This window comes from Amblyomma maculatum, chromosome 1 (genome assembly GCF_055883805.1).
Source record: "Amblyomma maculatum isolate TAMU_Amacu chromosome 1, ASM5588380v1, whole genome shotgun sequence".
In the NCBI taxonomy this organism is placed as follows: Eukaryota; Metazoa; Arthropoda; class Arachnida; order Ixodida; family Ixodidae; genus Amblyomma; species Amblyomma maculatum.
This window is the reverse complement of record NC_139344.1, coordinates 41378733-41396944: the sequence shown is the minus strand read 5'-3', so window position 1 is coordinate 41396944 and position 18212 is coordinate 41378733. Positions and strand designations below refer to the sequence as shown.

The window sequence follows — 18212 nt, the reverse complement described above, 5'->3', positions numbered from 1 at the left end:
CGACGGCATCGCGCGGCATGTCGCCGCGAATTGTCACCTCATGCGGTTAGCGCTTTAAACCTGGTGAGAAGCGGTAGCTTCACGTGGCTACGTTTGGCAAAGCCCAAAGAAACCACAATATTTAAACAAGCCGAGAAATAAAGCTTTGCCAGGCACAGCCATGTGAAGCTGCTGCTTCTCACTAGGTTTAACCGAATCTAAACCACAGCCAATTTTTTTTTGCTTACTCCAGGGCAGGACATTCGATATGGATGTCTCATTTAACTGAAACCGAACAGTGCTCTGACTAAACCACATGCATAAAGTGAATCTGTGTTAATATTTTAGATTGCATAGTTTACCTGATAGGCAGAAAAGCTTGAGGTGTGCAAAATGAGCTTTACAATACCGTATTTACTCGCATAATGCTCGCACCCCCAACATTGGGCGTCAAAAATCGGAATTTTTTTTCCTCGCATAATCATCGCACCACCAATATTACCACCGCGAGAATCGTCTGCTAGTAGTAACAAGCGCCATCTTTGGAACGCTACTGAACCTAGCTGACCTCGTGTGCACGCACTACCAGGCGGAGATAGCGTGCTCAGGTAGATCCAGGTCATGGTGATCCAGGTAGATCATTATCGGTTATGCTCTATTTTTTTTTTCTTTTTATCTCCATGATGCTCGTAGTCGTCACCATTTTGCAAGGTGTCTTCGAGTCTTGTTGTCATTGTTCCTTCGTTCCGTCCGTGTTACTTGCTTTGTTCCACTGTCTACAGTGTTCTTGGTGTCGCATCGCAGTGGGACAGTACGCAAGTTATACAGCTGCTTTTAAACTGAAAGCTTTCGAGTATGGGCTACAGCATAGCAACCGCGCTGCCAGCAGGCACTTCGGCGTCAACAAGTTCTGCGTAGTGCGCTACTAGAGATTGTGATTGCAGTGCCGATACGGACTCAGATCAAGTCTCTGATCAAGAGTACAACTGTATGGTCTGCTGTGAGCATTATATCACGGAACGCGAGAAGTGATGATGAGGCTGCGTGCGGTAAATAAAGTGCTTTAGCAATTTGTGCTTTTGGCGACCCTGTACTTTTATAACAAGGGTAAGTTCTGCTTGAAAGTAATGTTTTGGTTAAATTTACAATAGCTGAGCTAATAATCCCAATTCGCACCTACATAAATTTGCTTTTAGTGCTCCAAAACATTTGCTCGAAAATTTTCCCCGCATAATTATCACACCCCCCAACTTAGCATCAATTTTCCGACGAAAAATGTGCGAGCATTATGCGAGTAAATACGGTGTATGTAGCAATGACTGACCGACGGTGTCTCCTTTGATGCCACTCCATTCCTGAAGCACAAAAGGGTTTTCAAAAGAAAACCAATGATCACAGCTGTGGAATTTGCGGAAAATATACGGAAAAAAAGCCCCTTGTCTGCAGGTGAGCATAATTAAAGCTTACACAAGATTACAAGGATTTTTGAAGCTGTTATTCACTTAAAGAAAAAATTTTATGAAGTAATTAAAAAGGAACAAAACTGCCTCAGAAATGGTAGGGCTCGACAAGTTAAAAATACTGATAATCAATATTATATACAGTACATGTTACAACTGATCCGTTTTGAAAGTTTGAAAACAAGTGCACGAACAGCAAAGTACTGCGAAGAGTAGTATGCTATGCTAAGTGATGGTCAAGATTTTCAATGGACTGTATACAGTTGGATACAACTCAAGACCAAAGCGGCAAATGCCCCTCAAAGGAGGGCCTCCAGCGAGTAGCACTGACTGATTTTGATGATGGCATAGTAAAACCCCTCGAGCGTGCCAGGATGACATGTATGGCATGGAACCAACAACGGTATGAAAATCAGTCGACGCCATTGGCAACAGGGCCTCCTTTGAGGGGTATGTGCTGCTTCGTTCTCGAGTTCTATCCGGCTGTACACTCCAAACACAGAGTACCCTACAAGGGAGTAAGATGTCCTCTAGTACACTTCCTTCTAGAGGCACGATATTCTCTCCAAGCCCTAGGGTAGATTTTCACCACCAAATGCATGAAATGCAACAATTAACTATTGCCGGAGATCCCCGAAGTTTGTGCCACAGTTCATTGGCAGCAGATGCTGTTTATATTGTAACGATTGAAATGTCATGGAATAAGACATTCATATCACGATGACTGTGTAGGAACACACGGCAGCCCAGCTGTCTCCACTCCTGGGTATACTTATCAAACTTGCCACCAGCGGCATGGCTGTCGTTTTGCATGCTGCACAGAAAACTACTGATTACAAATGTACATGATGTGCACAAACCTAAAAAAATAAATAAAAACAAGGATGTGTACGTATTGAGCAGCAGGAAAAAATATTGCAGGTCGATTTAGATCTAAAGAGGCCTCACGGTGGTAAACTTGGCACTAAGCAAGCCGGAGCGAAGAAACGACCACAAACATATGACTGCCTGAGAGCAGCCTTGGTGAAACCATTTGCCTTAACATGCCCCAACATTTCCTGATGTTGGCGCATATGAGTGCTAGTGTCTTCCTCTTCGCCACTGCATACCATGATCCGTGTTCAGTGCGATGATGTGACATGCTTTCCAGAAAGGATATTGCACTTGACTAATAAGTAACCTCTAGGTTAACTGCGCCGCTAGGCCATATACTTTTACCAAAATTACAGGGGTGCACTAGTCTGCTTACACACAAAAATGCGAAAGCATTGAGAGTTCCGTGCCTAGTTCCATTAAGAGTTCTGTACTTCATTGCTCAGTAAAGTTGCTTAGCTGCTGTTTCAAACAGTGAAATTTGGACGAAGTCAAAATTTCAGAGGTCCTGGGAGGCCATATTTTACAAAATGAAACCGTTTAGTCACGAAATGATCATGCAACATTGAATTATTCATTACAAGGTGATGAATGCCATGAAGGAAAAAGTCGTCCAGAGCGAAATGGTTTGAACAAATCGCCACAGTCACACTTTTTTCGAGTGCTGTTTTCCTATCCATAACGTATATCAGGGCATGCCAGTTTACCTGTGAAAACAACAAAACACACTGAGCAGATTTTAGTAAGGCACATAAAATGGAATGCAGCAGAACTTTTTTTACTGCCCTTTTTCCTTTCCTCACCTTAACGTGGCAGCATTAGGACAAGTGAAAATTGGAGATGCCATTTCACAAAGCATCAGTAAAATGTATCTATCACACACTACTGCGCCGACAGTTTTGGAGGTTTAACACAGAGGCCACTAGGAAGCAAGGAATGATCTGGAATTGCAGAGGCATTGGCTACGCTCGTGATAGGTTCCAATGTATGCTCAATTTCGGCCTGGACAAAGGCTTATTCAATACTGCGGCTCTCAAGGAGCATACGCAGTGGTCCATGCAACCAAGCTCATCCTCCCCCCTCAGCTTACTGCTCGGCATGCACTCGCAAATTTGATGCCATATTGTCAGAGGTCCTGGCAGGCAGCCGCCCACATAAAAAATATGCTTGCACTAATGGCCTCATCTGCTCTCCAACCAAATCAGAACTCTTAAATGCGCCTAAAACCCCGCACCCTCCCTACCCTACAGCATCCATCAACATAACTCTTGAGGGCCAGCCTATAACAGAGGTAAACTGCTCCACTTGCAAAACACTGGACACAATAGTTTCACTATCAAAAAGCTTAAAAGCACAACAGCTGCACTGGCACATCTCATCCGTCCGGTCTCCACTAAAAACTACGGGCTTAAAGAATATAACATCTGCCACCTCATCCATGCATTTTTATTGAGCCACTTTTTGTATACAGTTCTATATTTAAAGCTATACCGTAGGGAAATAGACACCTGAGAAACCTTCCTCAGGAAAGCCTACGAAACCGCTCTCCACTTCCCCCGTCATACGCAAACCTCAAAACTTCTAGAACTAGGACTACATAACACTATACACGAGCTCGTTGAAGCTCACATACAAGCTCAATACCTACACCTCACTAAAACCGCTACAAATAGACATATACTTGATAGACTGCGTATCCGAATACCCACCAACCACCCTCAGTTTCCCCTCCCTCCCCCCCCCCCCCCCCTCCCCTCCTTCCTCCGTGGCAGTGACCACGCGTGTTCTCCGATTGCTGCGCGCGATCCTGCCCCATCTTTCGCCGCGCAAGATTTTTGCACAGTGTTAATTTTGCCCACGACCACCTTCGCACGTGAAGTTTTCTAGTCAAACCCCTCCCACGCAACACAGACTCCGATTACCGCACCACACGCAGAGTGGACCGTGCAAGCGCCCTTCACAAATACTACGGTTCTGAGGAGGACGCCATATGGATGGACGCGGCATGCACGGGCACGTGCTCTGCAGTGGCGGTTGTGGACAACACAGGGTGCCCACTAATCTCTGTCTCCCTTTCACCCACCTCCAATCCGGAATCGGCAGAAGAGGCTGCAATAGCTGCTGCCATTGCCTACACTGAAGCTCAGTACATTCTTTCCGATTCCAAAACTGCGTTGATAAATTTCGCCAGAGGCAGGATCCATGAAACCGCATTCCACATGCTAGCATCGGTTTCTGCTTAACCATCCCACCAAGTGGAGCTACTCTGAATGCCTGCGCACTAGAGAAACCCTGGCAACGATGCCATCAATGTCCACACCCGAGGATTTATAAACTGGGTGGCGGCGGACTCGGGGCTGGACGACTCAAGAGAACGCATGCATCCCTTCAGCGAGCTGATGCAGGCCTATCGAGCCAAGCGTCAGCTCTACCCCACCCCCCCCCCACCTATCCCTTACTATCCACCACCAAATCTATGGCGCCGCCTGCAGACCCGAACCCTCCCCACGGCCTACCTACTATCCCGCATGCACCCAGGTGCCTTCACCCCATCTTCTTCCTTGTGCTTTCATCCCACCGCTACACTAACACACATCCTGATGGAGTGCCAAGTTATGCTATCAGACCAAGTTATGAACACAACATTTCGACGACTAGCTTATTTTGTCCGCTGTAATCAAATATCAAAAACTGATTTTGTTTAGTGTTCAGCAGAGTAACACGCATGTGTTATATCATTGCCCATAGTTAGTAAGAAAATACCGCTTCTTTAATTTGTATCATACTGTAGTTTTCTTTAATAAATTGACTTGTTCGGTCAACCACTGTCACGGCTAATGTACTCCACATAAGCTCTATAAGGACACAAAATTGCTCAGTAAAAATTATGTAACTGCACAACATTAACTTGCACAACGCAAAAGAGGATAGTGACTTCGGCCTTGAAAATTCTTGCCAAAGTAGAAATGATTCAGAATGAAGTAGAAATGAATGAGGCAGGCAATTACAAAAGGAGTGTAGATTTAGTGATACAAAGTATGCTACAAAATGCATGCAAACATATAGTAAAAAAAAAAAGAACAAAAAAAAATGTTTACATCTTAAGAGTATTTTTGTAGCAAACCGCAGTGTCCACAGTATGAATAGTAGTTGAGAAACTCTTCAGACGAACTGTTTCAGAATCTGGAATGAGCAACGGAGCACTATCCTCCCATTTCTTTGGCATCTTGGCATTTTTGTCAGTGTAGATCAGCAAGTCAAATGCACCTGAAATCAAATAATTAAAAAGTTGCTCTAAATGAAAGTTCTTCCAAAACCGTAGCAGTGGTTCTCATTGAAAAGCAACGTCATAGGGGATGTGTGCTACTCAAAAGGCACAGTAAGTTGCTTGAACGTTCATGAAAACAACACTAAAAATGGCACCAAATATGCCATTGATAGCAATTTCCATAAGTAATAGATGCCCCATATTAGTTAGCCCCACAATGTGCAACCAGTTTTGGCTTTGAGTGAAACAGGCATTGTGGCTTAGGCAATACAAAGAACCTGGCATTGTGAAACTTCTTTAGCTCCTACTAATGATTATGCATGCTGATGCGTGCACCATGACACTTCTGTCACGGTACAAAATTTATGTGGACATTCCTTGCATGGTTTATGAGCAGTGCACAACTCGGTAAACAAATAGAAAATGTCTAACATGGCACAACTCATTGAGAACGCAGGTTGCCTCCTACAGCACGTGCTTGGTATTCAAGTGATGCAAGTAAACCAGGAGCAAATTTATGAGGAACATTCAAAGGCATCCCTAAGTGCAGGGAAAGTGGGGGGGGGGGCAATGTAGTTTCTCTTAGAAAACTTGCTTAGGATGCGAAGGATGGTGTGTTGGCCCCCGAGCTCTTAGTAAAAAATATTAGCACGATGATGTCATCGCATCGGCGAAAATCTCACTGCGTGGCTGGGAGACCCGATTTAGACCGCAGCTGTGGCAACTGTATTTCAAAGGAGGGGAACACAGGGACGTGGCCACATACTATGCATTGTCAATGCAAATTATTAGGAAGTTGAAATTATTCAGAGCCTTCCACTATATAACACCCCTCATAGCCCAAGCCATCCTAGGTTGTTAAATCCTATAACCCAAACCAAATTTGTGCATCCTTAGTATCAGCACCTGCACTGCCGTACTGTATGCAAGCTGTATGCCACAAACAGGATCACAATACTAATTACAGAACTGCATGGCCCCCATGAGTGCTGGGGTGAGTGTGAGCTGTTCTCTGCACAGTGCAAAATTGTCTGATCAAGCATGTCAATGCCAGCCAGCACCAGGCACATGGAGACTCATTGACACCTGGCACGGTGTGGCGCAGGACTCGCTGGCACGCAGCGTGTCCGCTTTCAGTATCTGTTGGGACATTCAGTCAAAAGCTAAATGAAGAACAAATTTACCTTAAGCTAGCTTTTCTTACATTACACTCAAATGAATTTAGTTCACTTTTCGCTATCCTGAAATCATACCTACATATATACTAGTCCATATTAAATGCAAGCTTTTACAGTAATGCCCTTTCGCCTCAGCAGACTATTGCAGTACCAAAACCTAATCTGCCCTAAGCCGGCATAGGCTTTATATTAAATCGCAAACAACCATTAGCCAACACTGCTGAATCCTAGCCACCCAATGAAATATGTGGCCAATCCGCATATGTAAAGAACAATTTTTTCTGCCTCACCCTTCCCCAAGCTTCGAAGTCATTTGAGACCCACAAAAATCCCTAACATTATTTCTGACAGCATAGTCATGGTCATTTTCAAGTGCATCCCAGAGCTTTAATACTGCTGTTACTACTTTATGCAATGTTTACATTCAATCATTCCAGCTACCCTACGGGGCCACCATTATAAACAACTGAAATAATGCGGCCTGGCTTATAGTACGAAAAGACTGATTACTATTTTTAAAAAACTTCAAATCATACCGAGGCGAAAAAAAAAATATTACAAAAACACAAACTTGTGCATTTGGAGGACATTTGCAGAATAAAACAAGAAAAGTCCTTACATGCTGTTTCCAGAATTGGCAAGTATGTGACACTAGCCACAATCTGCCGAATAACATTCTTGATTTCACTTTGGATTTCACTCAACTCCTTCTGCTTTGGCTTACTGCATGAAATCACATGTATATTCATAATTATTAAACGCTGAAAGGTTACAGGACATCACAACAAAACAGAGGAAAAGTACTACTTATTTTATTTTTTTTTCGAAGATGTGCAAACAAGACGCGAAAACTATACCACAAGCACAACAGGCAACAGTCATGTCATATTTATGTGCTCTTTAGCCTGTCTTACACTTGCACAGCTTTTACTTCCCTGGTCGTGAACGAACTAGCCTGTCAACATGTGCTACAAATATAAAGAATAAACAGCTGTTGGTAACAATGGGTAATGGTCCACGGCGCCCCACATTACTCCACTGGTCAATCACAGCACTAAACAAAATCAGTTTTTTACTAATCAAGCCACGGGCGTCAAGGTTCTCAGCTTAAACCAGACCAGAGCACGCAAGGAGTTTTGGATGCCCCTTACTAAAGGTCCTCCGCCAGCGCAACTGCCGTGCCTACGAAGCCAGCGTAAAGACAGCAGCGCATAAGCAGTGCACGTGCACCAAGCATTCCTCAGTGGCTTCAAACTGAGCGAGGAGACAGTTCTCGTTGTGAAGATCATTTCTGACTTGCTTCTTATAGCTTACGATCTGAACGCATAAATATCATTGCAATAATATCACACCTTAACATTTCAACTCGTCATTGCCTTCTTCAAACTAAAAAAAAAAAAAAAAAAAATTCAACAGAGAACTTTCTTTTTGGTCCTGAATGTGAGCATGTGTGGTTGCAGACTTACACTGTATACAAGTATTATAGCACATTTTTTTCTTCCCACATTTAAGCAACACCAAATTTTTGGGCATGCACAGGCCACACAATTACCTATCTTTTAGTTCATAGCTAGATGTACTCTCATATTGCAAAAGAAATTTACTTTAAAGGTGAAAAAAAAAAAGAAAAGCAAATGGCAAAATGGCGCTTTGATACCTGTGCAAATCTCTTGTTCACAACAATGGCGTTTTCAGAAGCTGTTGAAAGTAAGGACATACTGCGACACACTGAGCACCTGTGTAGTTTTAGGTAGATTACCTCACATTAAATCTGTAACACGAGGCCACTTATATGCACAGCAGCTCCATAAACCGATGCATAGATTTCTTTTTTGCAATTACACAAGAACGATCCTAGTCACCAACAGTGCATTAGAAGCTGTGTTATCAATCCCGTTGTACTGATGCGGCTGTGGGCTTTCAAACACCTTTTAAAATTTCCGACTTCACCTATGAAAAAGGTACGCAGGATTCTGGAAGATGAAAGGTCTACAGATATAATGAACACTGCAGCACTCACGACAGTCCGGGAAACTTGTCTATAAAATGTTGCAAAACTGTTACTGACCAACAGAGGATGCACTTCTTAATGGGTTTTCACTCCAGCAGAGAGGCGCCGCCATTTAAAGCTTCTCTACAGCAGTAAACTACAAACTTAGCTACTGCAGAGGTGAACATTGAGCTTGACATGACAAGGCTGTGACTGCAGAGTATAAATACTTAAAAAAAAAAGCACCTTCATGTATGTCAGCTGACATCCAGCTGAGAGAGCAAGTACACGATCAAGGCACCCAGATGATTTGCACAATGGGGAACAGGTAAAGCCCATAACTGGATGAACAGACACATACTAAATTACAGATGCCAAGTTGCTACAACAAAGGGGCCAACGGCAAAGGTATTTGTCTGGAGGGCAAATCTACCGACACCTTTGAGCAGTTTTTGCTGTTGTGCCTCCATTTTTGTTGCGAGGACGTGGACCAGCTTTGCAACATGCCGTTCCACCCAGTAGAAACGTGTACACACTTTCCACTCAGTGGGTGCAGTCAAAAGCTGCCACGAAGTATCTTTTATCCTCAATCCTTGGCAGCACTTTCAGTGTTCTTTTTCACAGTCTGAGTAAGAGCGCCATGCTTATTACAGTGCCAAACGCACTCCAATGAATGATCCAGCAGTAGGCTCTGTCCTGCCAGCCTTACAAATAGCAAGTTCAACAGCACAGGCAACATCTGGAACAGCGCCTGTACTGAAGTTGAGATTGCAATTAAGAACGTTGTGTTACCAAAACCCGGCAGATGCAGCAATAGATGTGAGTGGCACACTGCACCCCCTCCCCCACCGGAAGCAATGACCAAAAAGAAAAACCGCCCATTACATCCATGGTGCCAACAAAACTCAAGACTATTACACAACAGCAACATTCAAGTGACCCACACCCCTTCTAGCAAGTTGAAATCGTCCTTTGCACACACAAAGAATCCCACAGAGCAGGCTGCCCATGCGTTTTCTATAAAATTTTCCACAACTGTGGTGCCATTTTGTCGAGATGCTGCACACACAAGCGAGTACTCATGCAGTAAACTGCATCACGCAGATGCGGGATGATCTGCTAAAGATTTCATCCACTTTCCCTTTTGTAAAACAATGATTTATGAAAAACCACATCACTGAACAAGGCCATAAAAAACCATGATGTCATATTACTTTTTTCTTATTTCACGTTGGCAAATGATCGTTCCTAAATATAAAAAAAACAAGGTTACCTGCTATCTGTAATTTCGTCCTCAGAGAGAATTCGAAACTCCCATCTTTCTAAGGTTTCCTTGGTATTGGTAGCAGAGATTACAAGCACCACCCGGTGAACAATTTTGGCCTCTAGCCACTCTGTAAAAGGAGTTCAAAGTGAGATGATCAAGAAAAGACTCCAGGAAACTTAATTACTCAGTCATACACTTTCTTAACACTGCTTAGTTACAATGCCGAATAGCATGAAAAAAAGAATACAGACAAGAAAAGTAATTCTGAAAAGTTCATACACAACATGTTTACTGCCCTTGTTCAAGGTACGTTCAACGGAAGACCAACGCTCTGAGGAGAGCAAGTAAAGAGGACTTAGAACATGCTCAAATCACACTTCAATATTAGTAGACGTTGTTGCCATGACCATATGTGGCCTAACCCTGCCCCAGAGAATGCACATTCCCAATGTCAGACTCCCATCCCCACTTGGTGGAAAGCTGGATTAAATAACCCCTGAAAAAACTGGAGTAGGTTCAAACGGCCATAGTGCTTCAATAGGTTAATGTAGAGCACTAATGTCATCCATTTGGTGATTCCAGTACAAAGTCAACATTTTTCAAACATATCTATGCACATGCAATCACCCAGTGTTTTTTCCATTTGCTAGATTTCAGAAGCGAAACCCATTTCTCCGCCAACAGTATGCCAGAAAAGTTTTTTCATTGCCTGCATCATAGTGGTACTCAATCGGCGCTCAGTCGGCTATAATGAAGAAGTTTTTTGTATACGCATGGCTCAAAATGCACAAAGGAGTTGAAAAAAAAAAAAAAAAAACTTCAAGAAACGAAATATTTCGATTGTTGGAATCGTCCACAGCCGAAGTGTGTTTGAATCACCCGCATGTTTGCATGCCTGACCCTTGTGAGAAATTAGGAGGGCCGACAGCGGGCATAGAAAGATTATGTTGGTGTGTACTTCTGTATTGCACCCTGCCTGCCGTTGACAATCTTGAATGCAAGGCAGACAATTGAAGGCACCATGAAGAATGATGAAGCATGCTAGGCCTTATCACTACATCAACTGGCACTAATTCTAAGTGTTACATTTCAGGTCTTCATCGATGTTGATGACAATTTTGGTCCTCTCAGATACTGTTGAATGCCACAAAACAGAAATTGCATCGTTCTTAAACATATTTGCGCACCGGCCAGCGTCCCTATCTGTGTGTTTATTTTTACTTTCCGACACTAAACGAATGATGAGGTTTCACATCTTTATACCAAATTTTGAATGCAAAAATGATGCATTTTTGCACCTTCGATTGTGTATAGTCCATTTTCGAGTGCCATTTGCTTAGGTTTATTAGCAGACTTGTTTTGCAGGAATTGGTGTGTATACTTTTAACATGAATACTGGACATAACAGATTTTCAATCGAAATCTGAGTTTCAGAAGAACACTGCTGTTCTCCACAGAAGACATGAATTTTAGCATTCTGCATGGAATTTTGTGGAAACTAGTGGCCTTAGCTATAGTACTCTCCCAATGACAGCCCATGGCATAAATTTGCGTCAGTTGATAGCCTTGGATACACACAACCACATCCCTGGCACACACATTGCTTACACAAGTAATTTGCTATACAGCATTTTCTAGCTTCCTACTGAACACCTATTGTTTTGCTGCACTGTAACAGTTACTCTACATGGCCCCTTCCAGCAAGGTATAAACCAGCCAATGTGTACGTTCCGAGATCACTGAGAAAATTACTGCCGTGTTCACAATCATTGCACTTGCTACAGGTTGCTATAACCGCATCCGCTGGCTGTTGTGTGCTGTAATTAACCTAGTTTACTCTCGTTCTATGCCTTCAGCACAGAGGCACATCAAAACGAGCACAAAAGTAGTGTACTAACCTTTAAGCTGCATTAAAACTTTCTCCAAGTAGTCCTGCAGAGATTTTTCAGTAGTGACAAGGATGGCCAAGCCATATTTCTGCACAGTTGTGAACATTTCAGGTGGGTAAACGCCCCGTTGATAGAGAATACTGTTGATCCCATAATCTGCAAAGAAATAAATGAACAAGTGAATACATACAGTGCAAAGTGTTGTCCTACACATACATTTCACACTCAGCTGTGCAGCATATATACTGTCCACTGCCCTTTACACTTTATTATTTTCTGTTCAAACTATATTTTACTTCCCCAACTGCACTGATGAGTCCCAACGCAATTTTGATACTTCTAATGAACCCGAAAAGTGAAGAACACGCAAGCATGATTATATAGCCAGTATATTTTTACAGGCTGCCACTCCAACTACCCTCAGCATGCACACTGTCAATGCCGCTCTCCTTGATCGGAATCAATGTCAAAAACAGCGCCACAGTGTCATAGTTTACGAGAGCTATAGTGGGATACAAACCAAGTCTGCAGTAACTGCCATTCACAATTCCTCCATGACATGACAGAAAGTAGTCCACTGATGAAGCATTTCTTGTTCCCTAAATAAAAAGCTAACCATGAGACCAAATTACAAGCTCAAGAATTTCAGCGCATCTGGCTCATTTGGTGTGGTTGAATATTAATAACTGACCTCATATTATGTTCAGCAGAGTAATACATGCACTGCATGTCGCAGTCCATAATTAACTGCTATTTTTTAAAATTTAATTTATATCCTACTATAGTAACGATGGAATACAAAGAAATCACAGAACGTTCGGCAGAAAACGAGAAAATGCTATGTAAAAAAAGAATGAGAGTAGAAAGAAAAAGCATACTAGAGTCATCAGTTCAATGCACTCAAGAGCAATTTTTGTTTGTTTTTCTATTAAATGCAGATGCACTGAAATATACATGCAGTAAATATGGTCACAGTCACTTCCCTTTCATGTGACCCATGCAAAGTTGTTTTTACAGCTATATAACCGGCCCCGCCAGGGCGGTGCAGAGGTTAAGGCACTCGACTACTGTTGCCAAGGGTGCGGGATCGAATCCCGGCCTCGGCAGCCGCTTCGCGATGGAGGCGAAAAGCAAGGTGCCTGTGTGCTGTGCGATATCAGTGCACATTAAAGAACCCCAGGTGGTTTAAATTTCCGGAGTCCTCCACTACGGCGTCTCTCATAGCCTGAGTCACTTTGGGACGTTAAACTCCACAAACCAAACCAAATAACTATAACAGTCACACATGGTCACCGCAGGATGCCTTTCCCACTGATTTCCATCCACCACCACTTTATTCCCTCCCTTAAAGCAGCCACATTTCTCTTGGAGTCCACTCTACTACCTTAGAGAACTACCAGTTATAATATTCCCATACCATAGCTGAGGTCAATATTAAAAGCAATGCATTCATTACCAACAAATTACACATTCTCTTCATTAGTAAGCATTCAAGTAACACGCAACAGTTGGCACTTGCCAGAAATCTCCTTTTCGGCTGTGTTTGTGTACCTTAAAAACTAGTCCGTGTAGCGTAAGAAACTAGAAATCTAGAGAAAAGCTTCCTTAGTATGTTTGCCTGTTCTTTAAGACTTGTTTATGTATCAGGAGCTGTGAGAAAGCGAACTGCGAAAGGGGAAAAGCTGCCATTTAGTTTGCGAAGCTGCTCCCACATTTCTTTAGATGTGTCTGAGCTCTCGGTGAATGACACACACCACTGCCATGATTGTTTTTCAGCGTTGCAACCAATACACTTCATTTGAGCACTTCAGGAGTAAAAGCAAGGCACAGTGTTGAGAGAGTCAAATTCCTTCCAGGGACATGCATCGACGCATTGCCTCTTCCTCAAGTCCTCTGCAGGCCATGGCGCGCTGGACCTCCCGTCTCAAGGAGTCCCCCACCACTTCAGCTGTCCACAGGGGTCCCAGACACATCCACGGCCGAAAACTACAAGCCTAAAACATTCCATTTAAAATCGTTAAAAACAGACTGGACTAAAATTTAAATCTAACAGCTCATTCATTCAGTGTTCGGAGAGCAGTATGCGCACTTTCCTGCATTCAGCAATGAGACATTATTACAGAAAATAAAATCTAAAATATGGCACGTAGCAGTGTCTGTTTATTACCCAAAAAAAGGTATGGACATTAAAATTTCCAACTAATATGGTTCTGGCAGCTGTTCAAAAAGTTATTAATCATTAAGGGTTACTGCTAGACACAACTGAAGGTATACAATAAATATTGTGATTATTTCAAAATAAACAGCGATTGGAAACGCTTCATATGTGGTTTTAAGCTTGATTCTGCGAGTTGCAACACTGCTTTGTGCTACAATAGCAATGCCTCCAGACAGCCTACCTGTTTGGTCTCAGTCAAAATGAAAAACATAGTTCGAATATTTCTTTATTCAGATCTTAAGATCCTATGTTGGTCACCTGAAAACATAAAGTGACCGCGAAATAAAGTTTAAAGGATCTTTCATGTCGGTGTTGTACCTAAGGAAACCCCTACAGTTCCAATGTATTAGGAAAGACATACTAAAAGAGTTTTGAGGATGTGATTAAATATTTGGGTTCCTGGTGTGCAGAGTCCCATTATTCGCACTTTCTTCTTTCTTTCTTAAAGGGCCACTGTCCAGGGAAGGCTCTTTTAAGCAAAGGAGCCCAGTGTTTCGATCACGTACCGGATATAGTCTGTGCAAAATGCTACAGTGACACGCGCGCCGCAAAGCATTGAAAATACAATTCAAAGCTCTCTCATGCTCTCCTCCGGGAAGCCAGCTTCCCCGTTTCCTGCATTGGCCCGACGGGCCACAGCAATGACGTACGTACCGCGAACGATGTCCATTGGTCCGTCTCGCTGACTGACGGGAGAAGGATGGGTGTCTACCGCTCGCAGCGCGCTTTTCCCTCGCCACGGCCAGACTGAATCCAGCGGCGCGCGCTCCCTCGACCGTTTTTTTTTTTTCGCGCTCGCGGAGAGCCACGCCCCACCTCCCGCCAAACGCGGAGGAGGAAGGGGAATTTGTATTGCGGAGGCTAGACGACCTCGGGCAGGAGAGTGAAAAACCTTTGAGAGGGAACGGAAGGAGAGAAGCATGACAGAATCGGGTGATTGCGGTGGCTGTAACTGCGTTATTAGTTACTCTTTTCAAAAACATTTTGCGGCCTTGCGTTCTAGGGGCGAAGTCTCACAGTCACCGGGGAAGAAAATATTTTCGACCGGAGGGTGGACAGTGAGCCTTTAAAGGCCCACTGTCCACCCTCCGGTCGAAAATATTTTCTTCCCTGGTGACTGTAAGTTCGCCCCCAGAATGCAAGGCCGCAAGATGTTTTTGAAAAGAGTAACTAATAACATAGTTAGAGCCACCGCAATCACCCGGTTCTGTCGTGTTTCTCTCCTCCTATTCCCTCGCAAAGGTTTTTCACTCTCCTGCCCGGTCGTCTAGCCTCCGCAAGACAAATTCCCCTTCCTCCTCCGCGTTTGGCGGGAGGTGGGGCGTGGCACTCCACGTGCACGGGAAAAAAAAACGAATGAGGGAGCGCGCGCCGCTGGATTCAGTCCGGCTGTGGCGAGGGAAAAACGCGCAGCGAGCGGTAGACACCCATCCCTCACCCTCAGACAGCGAGACGGACCAATGGATGTCATTTTCGATTACGGCGTCATCCTTGCGGCTCGTAGAGAAAGGAAGAAGCTGGTTTCCCGACGGGGAGGATGAGAGAGCTTTGATTTGTATTTTTGCTGCTTTGCGGCGCGCATATCACTGCAGCATTTTGCACAGACTATCTCGGGTACCTGATCGAAACACTGGGCTCCTTTGCTTAAAAGGTCCTTACCTGGACAGTGGCCAGGTAAGGACCTTTAAGAATTATGCTGCGGGGTGTGAAGGAGGAGCTGTGTCTATCGCCAGGCCCTGCTTTGGAAATAAGGCGATTTTCACTGTCCCTACTTGGGGTGTGGACAGCCCTGACTGGGCAGAAACCAGACCCCAGTGTAGTGTGTCACCCGAACCCATCGAATCGACGAAGTTTGTTTTTGCTGTGAATGTAAAGGTGCTCTATGTTAGGGCAAATCATCTTTGCACTTCTTTAAACAATATATTTTATTTGATATTTACAGTTATAAAGTCTGCCTCTTTTTTTTCCATGCTGGACATGCCCAGGAGTATGGCAGGTGGTACCAGTCGTAGTTTGCACACAATGGTGCAGTCTCACAGCTGTCTGAAAGATGATCCTTTAAAGCATATTTAGCACAGATTTTGTAGCCACAGTGAACCCCGACTATATTTCTGACTTGAAACGTCTACGGGAATCAGTATGCACGAACTCAATTGAATCTTTATGTACTGGGTCGTCCACTGTTAGGGAGAAGACACACGTATGTAGGAACTCTAATTGGAGCGCCATTGCTTTAGACCCAGCTTTGAGCATGTGGCCTTTTGGATCAATACAGGGCTGCGGGGGGTTGCAATGGCACCTCAAAGAAAGCAAATGCCTGCTCGCATGTTCACCCCAAGAGTGGGCGACCTGACACCTAGCCTCCTATTGATTGATTCGGTGAACATTTACTATGCGATGGGTGAGCCATTCTTGAATTTCTTGCTAGGCCAGATATGGGAAATTGCTTGCGGATGTTACATCACAGCTTTTGTTAAAGAATCTGCGGGCTGTGATGAAGACTAGTGTATCCCCAATGAAAATAATGTTTCCAATATCGAGTTTCTGCACACAGTGAAATGACGTTCTCACCAGTTAGTTACTCTGTAATTTAAGCACAGGCCACCTGTCGTGGATTTGCAGACCAGAAATGGGGACAAGAGGCGAATTGGCTTTTCATCTAAGTAACTGCGCAGAACATCATGCTTTGGGAATGTCTCTTTCGTTTTCTCCACGAACTGGGCAGTACTTTCTATCTGGAATTTTTTATAGAGGCAATCACTTTGTTGTGAAGAAGCCATGCAATAAATATTTTCTTTGGCCACGGTGCCAGCCATGCACCATGGAGATGAGACAGGAACCCAACTATAACCCAATATGCTCCTCCTCCCTGCTGTAAGGTAGTAAGCAAAGCGTGACCCAGTTATCATCCCTGCCTTTCTGTTTCTCTCTCACATAACTTAGGGCGGTTAGCTACACAAGGCTAACCCTCACTGCCTGGAAGAAGGAAAAAACAAAGAAGAAAGGAGAAGACAGCAAAGTTATGAGAAAGAGGAAAAGGCAATTGCCAATTTCCTCCAGTGTTTAATACGCCTAAGTAACTGAGGCTATCATGCACCAAACAAGAGATTTAATACCTGTTTAGTTGGTTGGTTGGTTTGGTGGGTTTCACGTCCCCAAGCGGCTCAGGCTATGAGAGACGCCGTAATGGAGGACTCCGAAAATTTCAACCTGGGGTTCTTTTACATGCACTGACATCGCACAGCATACGGGCGCCTTGCTTTCGGCCGTCGAGGCTAGGATTTGATCCTGCATCCTTGGGAACAGTAGTCTAACGCCGTAACCACTGCGCCATCCCGGCGGGGTACCTGTTTAGTGTATTTATAGACTTTAATTGCTTTGATCTACAGTTTGTTTATGACATTTGCTTCTTTTAAAAACAAAAATTAAGGGTGTGCGAATATCAAAATTTGCTAATACGAGTCAAATATGAATAAGGAAAAAAAAATTATTTCGAATATTGAATCAAATATCTGATCAATGAAAGAATGATGGAAAATTAGAAAATAGTAAACATTTTTCCTTTTGTTTATTTGAAAAAATAAAAGGTATTTACAAATAAAATTAAACTAGAATTAAACTAGAACGATGCTTTTTTCCCAGCTCCATCAAGTTCTTCACTAAGCACGCACTGCCGGGAAGACCCTCTTCACAAAAGAGAATGTCCTTCACAAAATGGCCCCGTCACGTTTCGCTAATCCATACGCTCAGGCATTGCAGTGAAACTGAGCTGAATTCGGAAATTTTCGAATATTGAAAAATTGCAAATATAAATTTTGAATACGAATCAAATATCAAATATATTCGATGAAGAGGGATGCGTTCATAGCAAAACTGCGGAAAGTATTCTTTTCTTCTTTGTATTTTGAATTTTCGACAAGAGTATAAAATACGGTTTACAGCGAGGTCATTGCATCAAATAAGGGGTTGTCTTTTGTTAGCATGAAGTTACACGTAAGGTGTGTGTTTTCTATGCGAAGAAGGCGTAAAATTACTTCCGTAAGCCGCCCCTGGTGAGTGCTTGATTTCCCTTCTCCAAACACAGGCTTCG

General features: G+C 43.5%; 1 protein-coding gene across 4 annotated transcripts in view; it reads right to left on the bottom strand.

The window, feature by feature from the left end:
* Nucleotides 1-2096: 2096 nt before the first annotated feature.
* The window catches only part of mad2 (mitotic arrest deficient 2), a 28753-nt gene continuing 12637 nt past the window's right edge, over nt 2097-18212 (bottom strand). For 3 of the 4 annotated variants that reach the window (XM_084588005.1, XM_084588004.1, XM_084588003.1), the window contains 5 exons: nt 11914-12060; nt 10022-10142; nt 7378-7481; nt 5411-5579; nt 2097-2253 (listed from right to left, as the gene is read on the bottom strand). In XM_084588005.1, coding sequence (XP_084444131.1) covers nt 2112-2253; nt 5411-5579; nt 7378-7481; nt 10022-10142; nt 11914-12010 — 633 coding nt within the window. In that variant the 5' untranslated portion in view covers nt 12011-12060 and the 3' untranslated portion in view covers nt 2097-2111. Of the gene's footprint in view, nt 2254-5334; nt 5580-7377; nt 7482-10021; nt 10143-11913; nt 12061-18212 lie in introns of those variants that run through there. The other variant, XM_084588008.1, reaches the window with a different exon arrangement.